Here is a 22944-nt window from a genome sequence, read left to right as displayed (position 1 = left end):
CACAAACATTTAAACAGAAGGCGCATCATCCGTTTCCATGTCCTTGAAACTGCCAATTTTTCCCTGGAAGAAAGTAAAACAGCAAAATAAATAAAAAAATATTGAAGAAAAAAAAAACGGAGAGAGATAGAGAGAGAAGAAGAAGAAGATAGTGAAACTGGTCCTGTCCTGATCCAAACTCATACAACACACTCCCTTGTTTGTGGCCTATGTTGTGTATGAAGACAGAAGAAAGCATGCTTTAACACGTGCTTTTTCAGTCCCATTGGCTCCAACACTTCTCTTCTGATTTTTCTACACTTCCTTCCTCAGTTTCCTTCTTCTTCTTCTTCTTCTTCTTCAGAGAGAGAAAATAAAGAGTTTTCTCTCACTTCTCAATGAAAGGGGAAGTGAAAATGAAGTCAAAGATGAAATGGGTTGGTCTGTTCGGCCTTGTGCTCTCAGCTTTTTCCATCTTCATTCACTTCCTCCTTGCTAGATTCACTCAAATGGGTGTTGCAGACTATGAGTCCTCTGTCACAATCTTCTCTTGGAGACCCATCTTTGAGAAACCAATTCCCCCCACAAATGTAATCTTTTTCTATTCACACAAAGATCTCACCTTTTTTATCCAAATTCCAAGTGGGTTTTTTTCTTCTACTTTGCATTGCTTTGGTAACCCCCTATATTCTGGAGGAGTGTTCGTGGTTCAAAATTTTGGCTTTGTGCTCCGGAAAATGACAAAGGGTGTTGTGTTGCATTTAGTGTCATTTTCTGCATATGGGTCTAGTCAGATGCTGTGTTTGTTTTTTGTTTTTCTCCATGTTCATGGAAATTGGCTCAACATTGAACTACGTTGTTTTTTGTTCATTGGCTTGGATCTGTCGGTTGCTACGTTTAACTGAATTTGGAGTACGATGTGGCTCCTATGTATTCGGAGTCATAGGCTAATGAGCTTTTGGACTTTGTTTTCATTTGTGTGCAATTTTTTCTTTAATTTTTCGGTTTCAAAATTTTTGGCTGTTATTTGTGCTGCAGACTCCCTCTTATAGAAAATTATGGGGTCCGGTGAAGCGTCTCGAATCATTGTATCCGGATTCAAATCCACGAGGATATTATGCTGGTGAGTTCAACATTTCATTTTAGTGCTCAACATTCTACTGCTTCAAACTTACGAGGATTCTGTGCTGGTCTATGTGCCATTAATTTTTTTGTTTACCAAACGTATGAACTATTGTTTCTTTAATTTTCTGGTTGTTTATTTGCCAAAATGAGTTGAGTATTTGATTCTGAACTATACATAAAAAGGGCGTGTATAGAAAAATTTAGGATGAGTTGCTTCTTTTGTACTACTATATAAGATTATCTTTTTATGTAAGCATATATGCAGTGCCTCTATCATATATAACCATGTGATGTGATATTGTGTGACCGAGACTCAAATTCCCTTCTGTTTAGTGTGTTTCTTCTTGAAGCAAAATTGGCTTTCTGTCTTTCACCTATGGATGGGTAAACAAAGCATGATGGTCGGTTTCTAAATATGTTTACCATCCCAATCCTTAGAGTAGTACTGCAATGTCTGTCTTTCTCATTGCTGAGAAATAATATCACCTATAATAAGATGCTTCTTTGATAATAGAAGATATCAAATTATTTGAAGGGATATGTGGAGTTTGGACTTTGCCTAATGGGATAAGGCTTTGTTGTCGTTGTTGTTGTTGTTGTGGAGTTTGGACTTTCATTTGTGTGTCTCCATAATAATGTCTTCTGCAAGAAAGTTTGACCTGTATGATAATTTGTTGCCCTGAATTTATTTTGCCTCCACACGTGTATTTCTTTTCATTTTCTGTGATGTTTGATGTGTATAATATATTCCCAGATTGTCAGATTTTTGTTTCTCAGTGACAGATTTCACAATGCAAATTATCAAATATTTGGATCTTCACATATGTTGCTCACCATTCACTCACTATATTCATTTAATCTCGTTTCTCTATATTTTTGTATACAAGATTTATCTTAATTTAAATACCATTGCCTTTATTTTCGTACTTTCGATTATATTTAAAACCAAACAAGGTCTTTGCAGGAGGGAAGAAGCTTGTATTTCTGTAAATTACTGTTAATCCTTTATCTCTCTGAAAGAAATTGTGTCTATCTTTCCTGTCAGATCCTGTTTCAGAAACAAATGGGTTTATTTTTGTCCGGATACAAGGGGGTTTTCATGAGATCAGGAATTCGGTAAGGGTATCAAGTTCAGGATCTGTATCCTATTATATTTATATCAAACTTAAACTGTAGCATTATCTGTTTTTTATCCCAGATATGTGATGTTGTTGTGGTTGCTCGACTTCTCAATGCTACATTAGCTATGCCTGAGATCCAATCAACAACCAGCAGCAAGGGAATAAGGTTACTATTCTTTCAAGGAATTAAAATTTATATTAACTCAGTCTAATGTGATATAAATTATGAGTTTAAACTATTTCTCTATTTCTTTGTATAATTATTTTTATCCAGCTCTCAGTTCAAGAGTTTTGCATACCTATATAATGAAGAGCAATTTGTCCTCTCATTAGCAAAAGATGTCACTGTTGTGAGAACTCTTCCGAAAGATCTGAAAGGTGCAAGGAGAAAGAAGGAGATTCCTGTTTTTAAAGTTCCATATTCAGCATCACCTTTTTATTATTTTCATCATGTTCTCCCTGTATTAAAGAAGCATTCGGTGGTTGAACTAGTTGTTTCTGAAGGTGGATGCTTGAAGGTAAAGGCAGCTTTTGCTTAACCTATTTGATCCATAGCCTGTTTTGATCTAAATTCTTCCTTCCAGATTTCAAATGCAAAGGTTTATTTGTGCAGACTTGTTTGTTTTTGTTTGAATGGAATTGACTAAGCCAAGATTCAATGGATTAGTAGGCTCCCTTTCAGAGTGCAATGCAGTTGACCATTTTGTTCACGTTGCAAATGTTATTTGGGATTAAATTTTGACCAAACTTATTTGAAGGACAACTTAGACGCGGGTCATAATTTGAGGACCTTTCTTTTATTACTTTTTAGGGATTTATATTCTTAATTTCTGAATTGGGGGTTTGCTTGTGATGAGCTTATTTCGGAACGACTACGCAAGTGTTTGCCATATTGAGTGATATACAGCATTCATGCTGCTATCTTTCTTCTGTATCTAGTTCTTCAGCTCACTGTCTCCCCTTTTCCTTTGCTCTATTTCTCCTCTTGTTCTACACTGTGCAGGTTGTTTGTTTAAAATGGTTTTTATTGTGCCTTTATTAGATGCACCTATAAATGATCGTTTCTCTTTGCTTCCCCTCCCTTCTTAGGCCACTCTTCCTCCCAATTTTGAAGAATATCAAAGACTGAGATGTAGAGTTTCTTTTCATGCTCTTCAGTTTCGACAGGAAGTCCAGGAACTTTCTGCTAAGATTTTGCAGAGGCAAGAGGAATTTCATCATCACCTCTCTTTTAAGTTTGTTCTTCTCTTTCATACTCTTTTTCTCCTTTTGGCTTATGTAGAATAGTTCATGATATGATTGTAGGTTACGAGCTCCTGGTCGTCCATTCATTGCCTTTGACCCTGGCATGACTAGAGAATCTTTAGCGTATCATGGTTGTGCAGAACTGTTCCAGGTATATGATCAATCTGTGATAACTGTATCTTACTCTTCCTCTGCTTATCATATGAGCTATGATGGCCATGAATTATTTTCTAGGATGTACATACCGAACTTATTCAACACAAACGATCATGGATGATAAAACGTGGGATTGTCAAGGGGAAGCTTTCAGTCAACTCAGCCGAAGAAAGACTAAAAGGCTCCTGTCCTTTAATGCCTCAGGAGGTAAGAAAATATTTTTAAATTTTAGATAGTCAAATTGTTCATTGTCAATGAATTGGTTGGATAGACTCAGAAAATTCTGGTCATTCACATTTATTGCAAATTTATACTAAGGCCATATATTTGGAGAACTACCCTGGCTGATTATATGCTCTACCATTGTGATCTCTTTCAGATTGGTATTCTTCTTCGTGCTTATGGATACTCAAAGGATGCAATTATTTATGTATCTGGAGGAGAAGTCTTTGGAGGTCAAAGAACATTGATTCCTCTTCATGCTATGTTTGAAAATGTTATTGATAGAACTTCTCTAAGCACTCCTTGGGAAATGATTAGGCTCTATGGGAAAGAGGTGAACCTTGTTGATACTCCTGGACCGCCACCTTTCGTTGAAGAAGTAACAAAGCGTGCAGCTTGGAAAAATGCAGGTCCACGTCCTCGCCCACTTCCTCCACCTCCAGCTAGGCCAAAATCATACAACATAGAAGGTTGGTGGGGTTGGGTAGCTGAGAGTGATAATGAGCCTGATAGTACAGTTATAGAACTGAGGACCAATGCCCATAAATTACTATGGGAGGCTATTGACTATGTGATCTGTGTTGAGGCTGATGTATTCATCCCTGGATTTGACCGTGACGGGAAGGGGCATCCAAATTTTGCTAGCTTGGTGATGGGGCACAGGCTATATCAGTCAGCTGCATCAAAGACATTTAGACCTGACAGGTACATGCCTCTATTTTTTGAGCCTGTATATTTTCAATGTATGTAAATGCAGTTTTTTTGCCTGGAAATAACTCTGAAACACCACACAGAATGTTTTTATAATCAGCCAAGTTAGATATCAAATGCTTGGATGTTTGACATGGGTTTTGGCCTAGTCCCACTCCCACCATGTCCTTGTTTGTTCTGTTTTTGTTCATAATCAATAAATTCAGGTCTGTTTTGGCAAAGGATCTCTATGACCTTGGGTGCCAACCTAATTGGGATGCAAGGTTATATGGTGTTGCCACTTTCATGCCTTTTTCAAAAAAAAAAAAAAATCTCTCCTACTTAGTAACTGAAAGATAAGACATAAGGTTGTAGGTGTTTCCAAATAAAGGCTGAATATAATGTTTCTTGTCAACTGTGCCATTAAAAATCCAAGACAACCTAAAGCAAAGCATTAGAGCTACATGATTAGGGAACTTTGCTGAATTGATGTGTAATTATGAAACAGAAGCTTCAGTAATGCCATTTAAAGTTGAAGATTTGCAATTTTAATACTTAGTAATAGTATTTATGCTGATGCAGAAAGGAAGTGGCTAAACTTCTAGACGAGATTTGTGACCATAGGCATCATGCAAATCATACATGGCTAGAAACAGTTCGAAGGCATTTGACAAAAACATTACTTGATGGAATTATAGAAGCATCAAATAAATCAAAACCACTATCCTTTCTCTCTCATCCAGTCCCTGAATGCTCTTGTTCACGGCGTGACTCCTTTGAAGTATCAAAGAATTCTTCTAGCCCTTTAACTTCCCAATTATGGACAGCTCTTAGTGTAGCTCACCAGTGTCCTGCATGGATGGACACTGGTCCAATTTCTCAATCAAAAGATAAGGAAAATGAAGAGGATGTCGACGAGGATGATTCTGTATCCGAGTTATTCTTTAAACAAAATGCTGAAAATCACGAAGGTGATGCAGAAGTGAACATTAAAGAAGAAAATCAGTTTGAGGATCAAGAAGATGACGGTGGGGAAAGATGACATCAAGTTCATTTTTGATGGTTCATCTGACAATAATGGATTTGCATTCTTCAGATTCATGTACATAATCAACTGTTGCTTCCAACTGTTGCTTACTGGATTCAGTTTTGGGTGAGAGAAGCACCAAAGCCATATAAATGTGGCTCTGAAATTCTCAATCAGAAAACATGTTCGCTAGCTGAGAATCATCTTATGACATCAGTGTTTTTTTTCTTTGGCTCAGGTCCTCAAATATATAGGCTAATTTGTTGACGACATCTCAGTTATTTGCATGATCTTCCTAGTTAATATTAAGTTTTAGCGCAGTTTGAATTCTTTGCTAGTAAAACTTATTGGTTATCTCTGCTGCACATACTCAGACTGTACTTATTTAACTCATTTTTGTACCTGATGAGAGAAGTAAATCGTCACCCATTTTATTTATTGAATGAGTAGAACTAAGATATGACAATTGGTGTAATAAAATTTCTCCCATTTCTTTCAAGTAAACCTGTACCCCGGTTCCTAAGAATGTAGCCATTATTTACTTTAGTTCCTAATTCTATATAACTTATAATTTTTTATTTTGCATTTTTTTTTATAAAAAAATTCATTCACTTTAGACGCTTCTCACTTAATTTTTTCACTGGAATTAAGGATTGAAATATATGGAATTGTACAATATTTTATGAAGTTAGGAGCTAAAGTGAAAGTGTTGTAAAATCAGATAATAAACGTCTATAATCTTAAGCATCAAAGTGAAGGCTTGCTATGCTTTCTTGGATGCACGTGGAAACTAAGAATAAACTTATATAATCTTAAGTATCAGAGTGGAGGTATTGGCATAGGGCAGAATGGTGTTTGTTCAATACCTAAATCTGGTTTATGGTGTAGCAATACGTCCAAAGTGTGGTCCTGGAAAACTTATGCAAGCTCGAATTGGCCTTGCTCTATGATGATAATCTTAAAGCATATGATACAAGCTCTCCTACTCAACACTGCACTTGTGTGACAAGAACAGTCAAAGAAACATGTTGAAGGAAAGGACTAGCTGTGTGAGCCAGAAGGATGAGCAGAAGGCTCATGGTTAAGCCATTGATTGGCAGAATTTTAGGCCAGATTGTGAGTAACTGCAAATAACAGAATCAATTAAGGTTCAGTCAAGAAAAAGACTTCACAATGTTTGCGGTTCATGCATAGTAGTCCACGAATGCTTTCCTGACAAGGCTTTAGGCTATGTTAGAATCTCTAGCTTGGATTATAAACTATCTATCTATTTATCCACTGTTTTCTCTTGCATGCAACGGAGTTGGATGCATTGAATTTGCATAACTTCGTGCACGTTTGTTCCCCGTTCATTTTGTTGCAACATGGATTCCAATGCAAGTATCCCCGTTCGTTTTGTTGCAACATGTGTTCCAAGGTAGATCTAACGAATGAACGAATAAGGGGGGAAGATCCGTATTTTGTGGCAAATGTCCATTCACAGCCTTCCCAACGTACCCTTAATTGGCTTCTAGACTCGTATTAATGGTAGAGTACTTGGCAAACAAAAATATTGATAATGATTTATCAATTTCATGACTTGTTACCATAACGTTTTTTTAGGTGACCCTACTTGAACAAGTTCTGGATACATATCGTTTACCTCAAATAATCTCATTTTAAACAATTTTTTAAACAATACTATTTTGCGTGTAAACAAAATTTTGATGTGACATACAACATGATGTAAATCTCACAAACGTAAACTCTCATCCAGCATTGCTACCAAAAATTATCCATTAAAGAAATGTCAAAACCATGAATATATGGCATTAAAATATCAAGCATACTCGAAGGCATTAAAATGGAAAATTGAAGTAGAAGCAAGCATATATAACATTTTATTTCAGAATGTCTTAGTCCCAAAACCAGAATCGTGAAAATTTACATTTGATCTGGCCCTAACCAGCATGGCAAAAATGAACCGATCCACCCAATTCCTCTTACTCTCATCTGAAGACAAACAGCAAAAAAAGAAACTCCTGACAAAATGAACATGAGAGGAATCTCTAGCTTGCTTCTTGTCTGAGCCTCTTTGAACTTTGTTCAGAATCAATATTGCAGTAATCAACTCCGGAACGTGCTATTGCTGGATTGCTCACAGATTGGTTTTCATGACCCTGAATGTACAAATAATTTATGGTATTAATTTTAGAATTTAATTAGAATGCACTGACTGTCATCCAATTAGTTAACAGCATACAGTTTTTTATATTATCAATACCAAAATTAAACTCTTAAGTTTAATAGGAAATGAGAGATTATGATGTAATCCTTAGAACTGTTAACAACAGTGACAATATACTTGGTTTACTATTTCTAAATTGGCTAGTTCAAATATAATGATATTCATTGGCCGCAATTTCTTACTCTTTCTTTCTAATGAATAATACTGTCATATGCTAATTCTATGTCAAAAAGGAAATATCAATGTTGCAAAATATCTTCAAAAATTAATTCAAGACTTAAGAAACTTGGTGCCCAAAACTGAAGTCTAAACGAACCTTTGAAGTAGATGCAGAGGGGATCAGCCCAGCATTTTCTTGTCTACCAACATCAATTTGCACTGAGACATTAGTCTGGGACATATCTACGCCTGAAGAGTGCAGTGCTTGTGTGAGAGAATCTAAAATTCTGTTAAAACACATAAAAACTTGGTCAACAGTGGCACAAATGATACATTCACTTCAATGATGCTTGAGGTAATAAACTCAAGTGCTAAACAATTAATTTCCCTAAAAGGTACAGTTGCACCACTTATTTTGCATCATATAAGCAGGCAAGAAAGAAAACAATGTCAACTGCAACAAGTTTGTGGGAACCTAAAAAATTTCTCGTGCCAAATTTCCTCCCCTTTTTTTGAGGATGATGGATTCTCATGCTCAATTGTAAGTACGAGTGGATTTCCAGTAATTTATTTTGGGTGGGGTCATGTTCACAAAATTTGGATCGATAAAAATGTCCTCTCAAATTGCAAAGAGTATTTGACAAGATTCAAGTGGAGAAAAAGATGCAAAAAATTGATTATCAAACTATATCATTGCACATTACACCAATCCACTAGGTATCATCCTTAATTGCCTTATGATTTGAAGTGGAATGGCAAGCTTCAGCATATTTAAGATAGAAGGAACCAGCTATCAGATTTCAGAAATGTAGTTACTGAATGAAGAATATATGGCCAACAACTTCACAGAGACACTTCTGCATTCTGCTGTTATTATTATTCAGAAATTGCTTTCCAGGTTTTTTTGAAGGACTTTGATGATATTTTTAAATTGATAAAAACAATCTCAAACAAGTAAGAACAAAGAAAAACAAAAAAAAGTCTTGATTGGTTTAGAGAGCATAATTCCATGCCATGAAGAACAGCACAAGCAAAGGGATTAATTGCAAATGTGAGCTGACAACAGTTTATTCATATGATATTTTGAGCCCTAAATGGCACGTATATAGATTGCTCCCATTCTTCTCACTATCATATCAGTAACTTCCTTTTAAATTAGTATCTCACTCCCTCTCCATCCTGCACTCTCCCACTGGATATTTCTCATCCAATTAAAGGTTTTCCACCTATGTTAATTGGGAGGAAAAATGAAGACTAACTTGACCCACCCCTCTCCTCCTATTTTTATTTTTCTAAAATATATGTAGACTCTAATAAATTTTGTAAGTTGAAAACCGACTTAATTGCAAAGACCCTTGGTCTGTCTTAATTTGCAGCCTCATGCACCTTCATATCAAGCTGTGAGGGGGTGAATCCTCACCTTAAGTGGTGCTCAAAAAAATTTGGACAACCCTCACCTTACAAGTCGATTTTGTAAGGTTGAGTTAGGCCTTAAGCCCAAATTCTAATATGGTACAAGAGAGAACAATGGCTGAAATAACAGACAGAGATGAAGAAAAATTCACTATCCGATTTAAAACAATTCACTCAATATTTTATTTTATTTTTTTATTTTTAAAAAAAGAGATTGGGGAATGGTCATGTTTATGCGCGTGCAGCTGCACACACACACTGTTCACCCTCGCTAAATGTAGTTTCAAGCAAATAATTAACAAAATATTGGTGAAGAAAAACTACTGTTGAACTTATATAAGAAAGAGACTCACCCCTGAGAATAGGCACTTGAGATGCTATCTGACCCACTTTCATTCACCAGCTCCTCCTGTTCCTTCATTGTATCATTATGTGGAAGAATATAGTTGCCCTTGTTTCGTTTATCAAGCCACAATTGAGGCTGGGTATGGGAAAGCATGTTAACATTAGATACAGGTTCCAGCAGATGTTGGGTTGCCATACTACTGCTAACAACTGGATCAAACATGTCCAATCGCATTTGCATGGGCAGGGGAACTGCTTCTGTAGTTGAACCAGGGATGTTGCCCTTCTGAATAGTTGTCATTGAGAAGTCAGACTCTATCGGGTTCTGTACATTTTTGGGCAACAATGGAGAGACATTGTTATTTTTCTCATCAACAGACCCATTTTGAGTAGCTTGAGAAGGATCTGTAGTATTTTCTGCAGGCCCGTGATTATTTCTCTGAAAAAAAAAACAGATGAGAACAATAAACTTCAGATAAAAAGCCATTGTTACAATTTCAAGACACTAAGTCACAACCAACCATTGTGACAAATAGATCACTGAAGTTGCCACAATGCCATCCTGAACTCATTCAAATATGCATACTGGGCTACTAGCTCTGGAAGAAAAGGACATTGTAAATAAATAAAAAAAGAAAACAAGCAGACATGAATTCAAAGAAACAGCATAAAGTAGTGAAATCCTAAACATGAAAGGAACTTAAACTCTTTATGAGAATTTTTTTGCAGTTGGCATCATGAGTACATGGCACATGACCAAGTACATCGGTGTTCCCAAATCCATGTTGGTGACCCTACTTAGTGGGAATAAGGCTTCCTAGTTGATGCTCTTTCTTTTGCAGTCTATACAAAATGAATCCTTATACAATCAGAAAATCACAAGTCTAACAATGTTGAGGTGGCACCACTATCAGTCGGGAAAGCTGCTATAGTGCACACTTGCATTGCCATGCATAATGCATTGCCTAACATTTCATAAATCAAGGTCCAGAGTATACAGATACAAAAAATGTTCGCATTGCACCATTCCAAATAACTTTACCCATGGAGTTAATTTCGTGGGCTCCTGATTCCATCCTTCATAAGTCTGTTCATAAATTTGTAATTTTTCCTGTAGGAACTGAATATACTCAATGACCTGCATATATAAATAAAGGGGGGAAAATTGCTTAATTTAGTTCACACAAAAATACAATTAACCATTAAGATGAACACAAGAAACAAATGGTTGAAAGTTGAATGTGGTACCTCCAACAAGAAGGATGCCTTATCTCTTTTTTGATCATTTTGAGGTATGAGATCTCTCAGAACCTGAAACCTGGCTCAAAAACATAATTTTTTCAAGCGAGCATATATTGCCAAATAATATAGAATTACATCAAACTTCCACTCAAAACCTACACACAAACAATTAACTCAACAAAAAGAATTTTTTCTTCTTCTTTTCTTTAAAGCTTGCCTTTCGTTAATCTTGCTCCTTCTACGTTGCTCGGTTTCTGAATGCTTTGAACGCTGTGGGTTCACCCTCTTCCCCGTGCTGGGTTCATCCACCTTCACTGCCAAGTCACAACGTAATAATAAATAATTGTGTTAAAAATTGCAAATTGAATTGCGGAATGCAATTGAAGAGGTAAAAAGATAAGAACTTTGAGACACCCATCAATGAATCAATCGATAAACCCTGGTGGGTGTTGCACAACCAAACCAAACACAGAGAGAGAGAAACCTTTGGAAGAGGTGTTATTAGCAGTTAAGAGTTCTTCTTCATCATCGTCGTCGAATTCATCTTGATGCCCTTTCGCAGACCTAGCCATTTGTTTCTCCAGATGAAGAGAAGTGTAATGTAATCTGTACAACCTACCTAGTTAGTACCAGTAGTCTGAGGACACGACGTGTTTTAACTGAATCGATACCTAATCTAACCAAATTCTTTTATCAAACAAATGAATTTTGATCTAATTGTCATAATATTTGAGTTATAAAATTATGCACCACCATTACCATCTGATATTTTTCAGGTTCCCACACAATTAGTTGATTGAAATAAGATGAGTGTATTATTGTAAACCTTAATGTGATACTTCTTATTCTGAAAAAAAATTAATGTTTTTCTGTCAAAAAATAAATAAATTATGAACATATGAATTCGGTTTAGTTAGGCTTTGATCACATAGACTAATATATGGTATATAATTATAAATGATGACCTTCATTACTAATAAAGTTATTCCCGGTCCTGAAACAACATATATTTTCTTTATTTCTTTTAATTTGTCAATTCATGTATATATAATAAATTTTTTGGACATTTAAGAAAAATGATTCCATAGGTATTAATGATTAAAATAGCTTATTTTAAAACTTATTAAAATAATCAAATATTTTGAAATTACAACTTAAGATTATCTATACACGATAATTTCCAAATCTTAGACTTTCTAATACAGTTTCTTTCCCATATTTTTTCATTGTACGTACTTACTTTATCTTTTTTTTTTTATTGTACATCATTTTCAAATTTTTTTTATAGTTTCATTTTTTTTATTATGTTTCATTGAGATAAAATTCTAACTTTTCTTCATTATCTTTAAATATGTAATTTCAATAATTAACATTTGCATTTTGATATTATTATGTTATTTCTACATATTTAAAGGTTTGTTGTGTATGTTTGTGTGTGCACTTTTTTTTTTCATTTTTAATGATTTATTAAAATTATATATATATATATATATATATATATATATATAAAATTACCAAACAAAAGATTTAACAAAAACATTTATATAAATTAGAATAGTACAAAAATATAAATGTAGAACTATTTAAATATAAATATGTGTATATATATATATATGTAAATATTTATATATCTATCAATTAATATATATCTTGAAAATTTTTAAAATAACATAATGCACATAATAATATAAGAACTTATATTATTAATATTTGCAAAAACAGGAATTTTACTAATTATCAATTTATCATAATATGTAAATTATAAAATTGTTCTAATAATTAAAATTTGATATTTGCATATTCATATTGGTTGTTTTGCATATTTCAACTACTAAGATTATATATAAAAAAATTCTACTTTTGTTGAATTGTCTTATAGGACATATAGAAAAAAATAAGTTTAAAATATATTTTGTTCTTTTATCTTTTCTGCTATACATAAGTTTTTTTTTAAAGAGAGAGAGGTAATCTTTATTGAGTTGAATAAGATTTTTTTAAATCATTGTATTGTTATGAACCATGAAATATTTGTCAAAAAAACAATGACTAATATTTATTAGAGACTATAAATGTACATAAAATTTATTTCATACTCAAAGTTAGGATTTGAATAATATTATTATAATTTTCTTCAAATTTTTTAACAAAACTATATATTTTATGTTTTGTGTTTAATATATCACAAATATTTCAATTTATAGATTATTTTATTTTAGATTAGTTTGACATCACAAACCCCTACCCTAAGTTTATTATATATTTCTTTTTTAAAATAAAACTTTGGAAACATAAATCACTTCCCTTTAAACCTATTTATCTAAAATTAAAGTTATATATCACTTAAATACTCGTAGCTGCCATTATCTATATCGCCCCACTGATACCAAAGAATAGAATCATAAAGTCCAAACTTAAGTAAGCATTAATATCCTTCGCTGCATGCTTCCTTAATTACAAATCAACAACCCCTTTAGTTGGTGTATATTTTTAATTTCATATATGCGGATCAAGTTCACAACAGAGTATTCACATTAAAGTCAATCTTACAATAACAAATAACATTTCCCTTAGAATGAGTTTATATACAATTTGTTGTTATGATATCATCCATAAATATAACAACTTTTAGGACCTGAAGCCAGCTTAGTAGTTGTAGTTGAGGGAACAAGAAAACCTCGAATTTCGTTCTTTGTTTGCATCCAGGTGCAAGTAAGAGTTTTTTCTGACAGCTGCTAGCTAGTTAGTATTATTCTATTGTACTTTTTATTTATAATACATTGTACTTTTTCCTTAATAACATGGGATATTAGCATTGTTAAGTGTTCTTAATTGGACATTTGGACTCTCCTCCTTGTCTCCATCTAACTTTTCTGTGGGTTTTCATTAAGTTTTGCAATAACAATTCACTTAAAGAAGATTGCAATATATATATATATATATATATATTGTTGTAACAATAGTTTATGACAAACCGAAAAAATTAATGACTGAGTCGTAGATAATGTCGCTTTCTTTAAGACGTTTCGTGACATTGCAAAAAAATGTGCAAGCAGACTATCAACCACGAAGTCCCCAGGATAAACCAGCCCAAATCACTGTATAAGATTCTCAGTGCACTGAGGGAACCTTTTCTAGAATTACACCCTCTTGTATGACTTGAAAAGTCACTCTAAAGTCACCCAAAAATATGACTTGAAAAGTCACTCCAACCGAAAATATGACTTGAAAAGTTACTATAATAGCCAACCAAAAATATGACTTAAAAAGTCACTCTTATAACCAACCGAAATTATGACTTAAAAAATCGCTCTTATAGCCAACCGAAAATATGACTTAAAAAGTCACTCTTATAGCCAACCGAAAATATGACTTAAAAAGTCACTCTTATAGCCAACCGAAATTTTTAGAGCGACAAAAAGAAAGAGGGAGAAGTTTGCCGGAAATGCATCGATTAAAATATGAGAGAGAGAAAGAAAAGTTGAGAAAATGTTTTTCAACTGGGGCAAAAAAAAAATGAAGAAAGGAGCTCTATATATAGAGAATGAAATACTATTCAAGTGTTTATCCTAAACAATGTGAGACTTGAGCCTTTTTTCTTTTTCTTTTTTTTCTTTCAACATTCTCTTTTGTTCTAATATATATATATATATATATTCTGTAGATGTTAAATGGAATTTGGAATAGACTATATATAATAAATAATATGTGAAAGAAAGAAAAAAAATAAAAATGATGAAGTGTATAGAAATATTTATATGTTATACTTATTACTCTTGTAAATTATTCTACTGAAAGAGCACCAAATTACAGTACCAGACATAAAAGCACAAAAACGGGGAATACATTAGAATTGAAATAATGATACGTGTACTTAAGGTACAAGTCACGTAAGTCAACATAATAATGCAAAGAAATATTCAATAAAAATGTCCTAGGCTGGAACAATCATATGACACTTAATAGGTGTTAAAATTAAAATTAGATTTACGCTAGGATTTAAAATACCAAAATTACTAATATATGTAAATAATGTATATATTTCTCAATTGTTAAAAGACATTTTTTGGCCAGAGCATTTTAGGACTAATGTCTTCTATTTGAACTCCTCCTTAACAGTATCTGTCACTTCATGCAGCAGTGCAAAGCAAGAAAGCATGTGAAGGGAAGATTCTATCATCTTAAATAGAAGTCATACTCAATATCCATCCACTAGAGAAAGGTATCACCAACCAACATAATTACTTGGTCACATTTGCCAATGAGTAATGCTATTTTTATTAAAACTTGTGTAAGTAATCTTTAGGATAAGGAGAGATAATAAAAATAAAAATATTAAATAAAATATATAATGCAATTTAAAAAGATTTAAAAAGCATTATGAAAAATTGCTATCAAAATAACATTATTCTTTGCAAATATATGATTTTTCTAGAACCCAAATCACTAAATTACATAAACTAACATGGAAAAAACTATTAATTTATCCATTTACATTAATATATATACAAACCAAATACACAGGCCAAACTAGAAAATTGTAACCCATTAAGTTTAATTGGAAACAAAAATGATGCTGCTGATAGCAATAGGATCAGATCCTAAAAAATAATTCATCAAGACTGTACTGGAGACTCTAAAATTCCTAACTTAGAATGTTGCATGTGTTTGCTGGAGTGAAGTGATCAGATTGCAAAATTAAAAGCACTCGTGGCCAATCAGAAGCAGACAAGCAGTATGCTGGAACATATTTTTCTTAAAAGAAAGCATGGAATTAAGCAAATTACTTAATTAATCAACAAATCGGATAAAGCAAGGTTTATGGAAAAATGTATATTCTTGGAAGGTGATCTCGGTGATAGATGCTTTTTCCTAGAAATTCTAAGCCTTTTTGGATCACTAACTCATAAACACTATCCTCCAGGCTCCAAAATTGAGTATTAGTAATTTTGGGATCTGTGAATGATGGATTAAATAAAAAACAACAGATGCATGTCTCCTTATTGTGATTAAAATATGAGGCACTTATTGAGGACCATAACCATTACGTAAACATCCAGTTTTTACTGTTACAATATAAAATTGGAGTCGAAATTTACAACAGTGCCATCCTTGACTAAACAAAGTTGGAGATGACATGGCTTTCCCTTGTGGACCCCACCAAAAACATTGAGATGTAAAAGTCAACCAAAATCAACAACCCCAGCACTTCAGAGGAAGAATTTGAAAGTAGGCCATATGGCAAATCAAATGGCCTGGGGTGAAAAGATATCTAGTTAAACTATGATTAATGAAAGTCTAGATATAACAATATTAAAAAGTCTTAAATTTATTAATGTTTAATATTAATAATTTTGAATTGACTACTAATTTTTTTAATAATCAATCATACTTATCTTAACTACTCCAATTCATCCTATGCTTGCCTAAACCACTACCTAGCTTGTTGTTATTACATGTAAGAATAGAAATGTAGATAGGATAATGTGTATGTATGCAACCTTATTACATGAGGGAAGAGGCTATTTTGTAACTAAATAAGGCAATACTATATCGTTGTGTCAACAATCAAGGCTTATCCTTAGATGATAATGATACAGAAAAATATCACGATGCTAGAGCCTAGTCATGACTTCGGGCACTCCAATAACCAAATCAATCGCCGACACTCATGTGAATCTTCCCACTAAAAAAATGTAGTTTGGTCCACAAACATAATGTATACTTATCTGATGCAGTAATTTGCAATTAAAATTTATTAATACAGAAAGAGAGAAAATTCATTGTTGTTCTTCTAAATCATTGATGTGTGCAAGGCTCAAAATTTAATATGTAGAATACGGTAAGGTAAAGAATAATTCTAAATTTTCCTATAATATCTTGTGATTTTTCTTATTAAACCAAAAAACAATGAATGCATTTTATGTTTTTAAAATATTAAATGCATTCAATTCTTTATTTAATCCTTTAAGTATTAGGAAAATTAGTAAGAAAACATAGTAAAAGTATATATTACTATTTGTATGATAAAGAACTATCTATGGAAATATTACTAGAGAAATAAAGTACTGTTATCTTTTGCACTTCTTTGCATTGAGGAAGATGTGACGCCACTTTGCCATTTCTTTATACAAGAACTAGTTCCCTAATACAAGAAATTTATATTATTTGGCAGTGGCACAGTTCTCTTAGTTCATTAAGAGAATATTTCATGTACAGAATAATCAATAACAATTGCCTTTGCCTTCTGATTGAGAACAGTGATTAAATCAGAGCCAGGTGTGTCTAGCCAAGATTATGTGCTTTCTAATGGTTCATCTAACAATTGCAAACATTCCTGAGGGTTGGCATAAAAATAGTCTTCTTCTTTGGGTTTGTCTGGAATGATAACTCTTCTCTTGGGGCTTCCCATACGATAGGCATGAGCTTCCTTCATAGCAGTGGAAAACTCATCCCAACTCAACAACCCGTTATAGTATTGGTCTATCAGGTGTACCAGAAGCCTTCTATCCAGTAGTATAGTTTTCTTGAATCCTAGAAATCTGAAGAGCAGCAATTATGACTTCAGATAATTACCCAAAGTAATTTAGATCCCATCATTACACGTGATATCATGTAAATTAAATGAAAAATATAGAATAAAAGAGTAAATGATATGTGCAATTATGACTTCAGATAATTACCCAAAATAATTCAGATAATTTGTTGAATTCAGTAATAAACACCTCAAAATTCACACTTATCATGATTTCTGATTGGTTGACAGCGTAAATTTTTTACATTAGTAGTGTGTAGAAATTAAATTAAAAAAAGAAGTTAATAGAGTTTTTTTAGAAGAGGTTCATTATGTGATTTGTGTATTCTTTCATGATCATGAAATCTGCTTTTATCATCTAATAATAGTAATAGGATGTGTCAGAAGTGCAAATTATTCTGTGAACTCTTCTTACATCATTATACATCAACTAAAGAATGAATGAAATCAAAACATTTCTTCACCTCATCAAAGGATCAGATCACTAAGTAGATAACAGATAGAATGTAGAAAGGCACATTGTATGCAACAAGGTAATACCTGCGATGGCCTTCCACTACTTTAGCCATGTTCCCGTCATATGTTGGAATAAATATATCACTCTCTAGGGAGACAAGATAATCCACTGCAGCCATTTGTGAGGAGTGATTTTGGAAATACATCAACTCTGAAGGTCCCAACAGAATTTCTTTCCTTATCTATTTCAGTTAGAGAAAATGTTAGTAACAAGTTAACAACTGATGAATTTGCATACAAAAACAGCATATATGATTTACTTCCTTCGGCTTACCAGATTAGGAAACTCTCCTAGTAAACTTGCCATTCTTTTCTCTCCACCATAAATTTCTCCAGAAGCAATATAAATTTGAACATTGCGATCTATTCCAAGTGCTGACAATACTAGTGCAGTTTCCTCAGGTGTTATAGGGCACAAACCTTCTTTCCTCTTAAGCTCAGAATTAATAACTTTTTCCTTCCACCCAGGGTATGCATATCTAAGAAAATACCATTAGCCAAAATTACATTCAAAGGAAAACTAGAAAAACAAAATGGATGTTGTAACACATTAATGCAAGATTTATATTACCTCATTCTTGTTAGTTCCTCCTCCTCTTTGATGTCACAACCATGGGCACAACCAGAGAAGGCCAACATGTCCATCTCATATCTAAGATGAAGTGCAAGGAAAGGACCCTTTTCCCTCAAAACCTTGACTATCCTTCTGCCAAGTTCTTCTATCTGAGTAGTAAACCTTAGAGCATTGAAGTTTACTCGGCATCGTAGCTTTTGAATCTCAGCAGGTAGTCCATTATTTGCAAGTCTTGCATCTGTTCTATTTAGGTGTATGACCTTGTGTTTCAGCAACAGAGGAAGGACCTGTTTAAGTAGTTAAGGAAAATTAGTTGCTAACTTGCAATAAAGAACCTAGTCAAAATATGATAAGTGCAAAGATAATATGAACCAAGCAAAAGACCTGGTTTTCATAGTATGAGATATTAGACCAGCTAATGGGTGGCATTGAGTAGAATAATCCTAGTTCAACTCTTCTCTTGACCTTAGGTGGTAGTTGCTTTATTATTCGAACCTCATCTCTCAAGGAGGTAATGAAGTGATCTACATCAAATATATCTTTGAAGTCACTGCCACATCGAAGAGACAGAATGTCACAGAAATGGAGATATTTCAATCATGATAGTCCTAAAAGAAGGCGTTTCCAAAATTGAAGTTATGACAGAATGAATAATGTGCAAACCTTAAATCAGCCCAGAAAGAGGCTTTGTCCAGCTCTGGAACTATGAGAGTGACATTTAAGTGTCTGGCAATAGCAACCATGTCACATATCTGCAGGAAAAACAATGTGAAGAAAAGATTTTTTTAAAAAATTGGATCAGACTTTTAATGTCAATAGTGATGTTGATTGCAGTAAAGATAGCGAAACAAATAACTTACTGCTGATCGCATTTGGTTGAGTCCTCCATTACATGAAACCAGAAGATAACCATTATTCCTATAAATCCCTGATGACAAAAGTTATCAAATTCAAAAGAGACACTCATGAGCAATCATAAAATGTTAGCAAAAAAGAAGAAAATCAAAGGTAGGGGGGGGGAAAGTTCAATCTTCAATGAGGGGGAAAAAAAAGAAAAGAAAAAGAGCAGAAAACTGAAATAACGAAAACTGTTGGAGAAAAAACAACCAGCATCAAATCAGATAACTCTACAAATCATTATTCATATGACAATTTTCTTTTAAAAAAATAAATCATAGTACTCAAAAGAGGACTACAAATAATCATTATTAAGACAAGCCAAGGACTTACTTTTGGGAGGGAGCACAACTTTGGCTTGAGCCAAAGACTTTTCTACAGGTGGGGAACTGAAACAATAAGGCATGCCCTTTAACAAACTAGGTCCCAACAATTCTCCCAGTGCAATCAGCTGAACAAGACTAGTCCAAAGCACCACAAATGTAATGGCCCTAGCCATCCACACCTTGATTCTTGGCCTTATAATAAAACTCTCATGCTTCTCAACTTTGTCTGTAGCCAAAACTTTGAGCTCCATCTTTATCCCTTTACTGTCAAAGCAGTAGTCTTTTGCCAATTTCAACACCATTGATTTGGTATCACACTATCACTTCAACTTAACTCATCAAAATCTTATAAAACTCCTTGAACTTAGTGATACTTAGTAAATGCCCAGAAACCAAGACTAAACTATATAATGCCACTTCACATTTGGATCCTCAAACCTGAAATAAATGCTAATAAAGCCAAGCCAATTTGACCTGTGGACTGTAGTTATTCTAAGGCAAAAAATGTTATCTACCCACCCACCAGACAAGGTGCGCTGCACTGACTCACATCACCTACACCTTGAAATTCCAAAACTTCCTTGACTTCTTCTAAACCTTTGAGGCTTAAACAACTACAACATTGGCAATGTGGCTTTCATATGACTATGTGAGCTTGAAGAGTCAAATAATGAAGAAAATCTAGTAAAAGAAAATGTGGGTTCCTATTGGAACTCCCTCAACTGGGTCCAATCTTGGTGGGTTCCTGAGTTGAACACCAAACAAACAAATAACAGAAACTACAAATGAAACGGGAAAGTGTACGAAGTCACAATTGTAAATGCAAATGTTAATCACGAGAGAGATGGTGAGGCATTGTGACATGGAACCCTGGTTAACTGTAACAAATGTCACTATCTATATTTTTAATTTTTATTTTGCACCTTTTTTTTTTAAAAAAAAGAAGTAAAATAAGCTCTACTATTCTTGTGATTAGGATGTCTTGGTAGAATTACTCATGACGGATTAAAAACATATTAGGGGAATGAAAAATGAATAAATACATAATTATGTTAATAACTTATAAAACTACATTCTTTTACATGCAAAAATTATTTGCATATATAATCTATCCAGGGTGGTTTCATTTGGGAAAACATTTTTGTTTTCCATGTTTCTGTTTTTATTAAAACTTTATATATGAGAGTGAAAATAAAAAATGGAAACATATGTCTGTATTTTCTTTTTTACTATAAAAAACACATGTTTGTATATATATAATATAAAATATAATAATATATATATGTGGGAGGACCACCTCCTTGTCATTTATTACTGATAAATGTATAGTGATGAGAAAATATTACATTACATAATGCGTTGGGATATCCGTCGAGTTTTCGTTATGCTAAAATGAAAAATATTCTCAATCAAAGCATAAGAATGACGGATATTCCAGGTGTAGGATTTCTACATTTTTATATGCTTCATAATCATATACAGATAATCCACTAGGGTTAGTCTAGTACAGACTATATTTTGTATAATTGTTTTTAAATCTTATGTTAAGAAGAATAAAATATTAAGATAGTTGATGTTGGAATAATCGGAAAAAAAAGAAGATGGAGGAACTTGTAGCTCATGAAATTTAAAATTTTGGCTGAAACATGGACATAACGACTTGTGGGAACAACGTGAACAAATTTAGAGGCAGCAAGCAAGTGGTAAAGTTAAGTTCCGAAGTGTACTTTTCAGAGGGAAAGAGACGTTATTTTGCAACTTGTGTGCTATACGTGACAAATTCCCGTGATCGTAAAGTTACCTTTTTCCATCTAAAACAGCATGTGATAATAGTTATATTAAGTCACAGGCATGGTGCAACACTTTTTCCTTTTAATTTATACTGCTATATAGTATAATATTCAATCATAAAGGGTCCGCAATGTAACTTGATAATAAATTTCAATTTCAATTGGATCAACTTAGATACGGCTTTGGGATATCTGTATCTTGTTACAATACTTATCAGACTGATTTTTCTTCTTGTTAACATTTCTTGTTAACATTTTATTGGTGGAATAAAATATTCATTAATTTTTATCATAAAATTTGATTGATCGCCTTTAATAAAAAAATTCTCTGAAATATATATATATATATATATTTTATTTATAAAACTCAAACACAAAACTTAAGAGATCCAACTTCAATTGTACTCATCAAAGTCTCTCAAGATCAAAATGAAATTATAATGAATATTTAAAAAATTATTGAAAATTAAAACTAAAAATGAGTAAATGATTTTTTTTTAAAATATGAATATATTAAAAATTGTGTTTTGCTAAATATTTTTTATTTATTAATTGCATTATAAGTGTTATTTGCTTACAATACTCTTGCCTTTAATTATAATTTAATGGAAAAATAAGTGGGCAAACAACCAGACTTCCAAATATTTGTAACTTTTTGGTGAAGTATAGATGAACATCAAGGTTGGTGACAAATAGAAGTCATTCGTGTCTTATAAGTTAATAGTTTACTTGGAGACTGGCTGCACTTACACGTTGAGATCGGGGCTACTTGTTCGGACGAGAGAAGATATAGGACAGTGTTGGTAACTTAGAAACTACAGATGAGTGGAGTTATCGTTTTAAGAGTCCTCTGTTTTCACCACCAGAATGAACAATCCTGTTTCACACAAATATCAATTCCTGAAACCATAGACCACTGGTGTATGGAAGTTTTTAGACTAATGAAAAAATGAATTATAATTATTTTATAAACAGATCAATATACAACATGTTCTCTTGTATAAATTTATCGAACGAACGCTCAAATGTGTTGTTACTTACCCAAATGCATTCTATTTTCATGAAGAGGGCGAGAGAATAGATGCTACTAAAAGACACTCGTTCAAGTTAACTAGTGCCTTTGAAAGATAGAATTAGAAATTACATGAGACGAAGTGTACCATGTCTGAGGGTGTTCCGTCCTTAAAACTACAGTGTACCATTTCTTAATCATTCGGGGTGCGGAACCTCTATTGAGTTGAGTTATTAATGTTACTATAAAATCAACTGTTATTAGTGTTCTTTATCCTTTAAATCAGTTATCAGTTATAATGCGTAGATGCATAAGCATGTCAATTGAATGCAGAGCATTAAGAAAG

General features: G+C 33.2%; 3 protein-coding genes across 3 annotated transcripts; 1 reads left to right on the top strand and 2 right to left on the bottom strand.

The window, feature by feature from the left end:
• LOC100793178 (O-fucosyltransferase 27) lies at nt 1-6003 on the top strand. Its single transcript, XM_003552570.5, has 10 exons — nt 1-569; nt 1018-1102; nt 2150-2220; nt 2303-2391; nt 2500-2743; nt 3315-3427; nt 3531-3621; nt 3705-3833; nt 4006-4553; nt 5121-6003. Exons 1-10 carry the CDS (start codon nt 378-380, stop codon nt 5578-5580), a joined length of 2022 nt encoding a protein of 673 aa, XP_003552618.1. The 5' UTR covers nt 1-377; the 3' UTR covers nt 5581-6003.
• A 1419-nt stretch (nt 6004-7422) lies between these two features.
• LOC100792653 (transcription factor BIM2-like) lies at nt 7423-11617 on the bottom strand. Its single transcript, NM_001253122.2, has 7 exons — nt 11436-11617; nt 11169-11265; nt 10958-11027; nt 10752-10847; nt 9718-10148; nt 8109-8238; nt 7423-7724 (listed from the first exon to the last, which is right to left on the bottom strand). Exons 1-7 carry the CDS (start codon nt 11521-11523, stop codon nt 7614-7616), a joined length of 1023 nt encoding a protein of 340 aa, NP_001240051.1. The 5' UTR covers nt 11524-11617; the 3' UTR covers nt 7423-7613.
• A 5387-nt stretch (nt 11618-17004) lies between these two features.
• LOC100776860 (rhamnogalacturonan I rhamnosyltransferase 1) lies at nt 17005-20613 on the bottom strand. The gene is made up of 8 exons (XM_003551732.5): nt 19804-20613; nt 19434-19501; nt 19237-19325; nt 18958-19123; nt 18571-18860; nt 18274-18478; nt 18024-18181; nt 17005-17490 (listed from the first exon to the last, which is right to left on the bottom strand). Exons 1-8 carry the CDS (start codon nt 20096-20098, stop codon nt 17244-17246), a joined length of 1518 nt encoding a protein of 505 aa, XP_003551780.1. The 5' UTR covers nt 20099-20613; the 3' UTR covers nt 17005-17243.
• Nucleotides 20614-22944: the final 2331 nt, after the last annotated feature.

The sequence above is a fragment of the Glycine max genome, chromosome 18, assembly GCF_000004515.6.
Source record: "Glycine max cultivar Williams 82 chromosome 18, Glycine_max_v4.0, whole genome shotgun sequence".
Taxonomy (NCBI): domain Eukaryota; kingdom Viridiplantae; phylum Streptophyta; class Magnoliopsida; order Fabales; family Fabaceae; genus Glycine; species Glycine max.
This window is presented reverse-complemented; position numbering and strand designations above follow the sequence as displayed.

Coding starts and splice junctions, on each gene's coding strand:
- LOC100793178 (XM_003552570.5), top strand. CDS start 378: ATGAAAGGGGAAGTGAAAATGAAGTCAAAGATGAAATGGGTTGGTCTG. Junction 2,744..3,314: donor CTGAAGGTGGATGCTTGAAG/GTAAAGGCAGCT, acceptor CTCCCTTCTTAG/GCCACTCTTCCTCCCAATTT. Junction 4,554..5,120: donor AAGACATTTAGACCTGACAG/GTACATGCCTCT, acceptor ATGCTGATGCAG/AAAGGAAGTGGCTAAACTTC.
- LOC100792653 (NM_001253122.2), bottom strand. CDS start 11,523: ATGGCTAGGTCTGCGAAAGGGCATCAAGATGAATTCGACGACGATGAT. Junction 11,266..11,435: donor TAATAACACCTCTTCCAAAG/GTTTCTCTCTCT, acceptor GTGACTTGGCAG/TGAAGGTGGATGAACCCAGC. Junction 8,239..9,717: donor TCAAGTGCCTATTCTCAGGG/GTGAGTCTCTTT, acceptor GTGTTTTAACAG/AATTTTAGATTCTCTCACAC.
- LOC100776860 (XM_003551732.5), bottom strand. CDS start 20,098: ATGGTGTTGAAATTGGCAAAAGACTACTGCTTTGACAGTAAAGGGATA. Junction 19,124..19,236: donor TCTTTCTGGGCTGATTTAAG/GTTTGCACATTA, acceptor TCGATGTGGCAG/TGACTTCAAAGATATATTTG. Junction 17,491..18,023: donor GTAGTGGAAGGCCATCGCAG/GTATTACCTTGT, acceptor GCTGCTCTTCAG/ATTTCTAGGATTCAAGAAAA.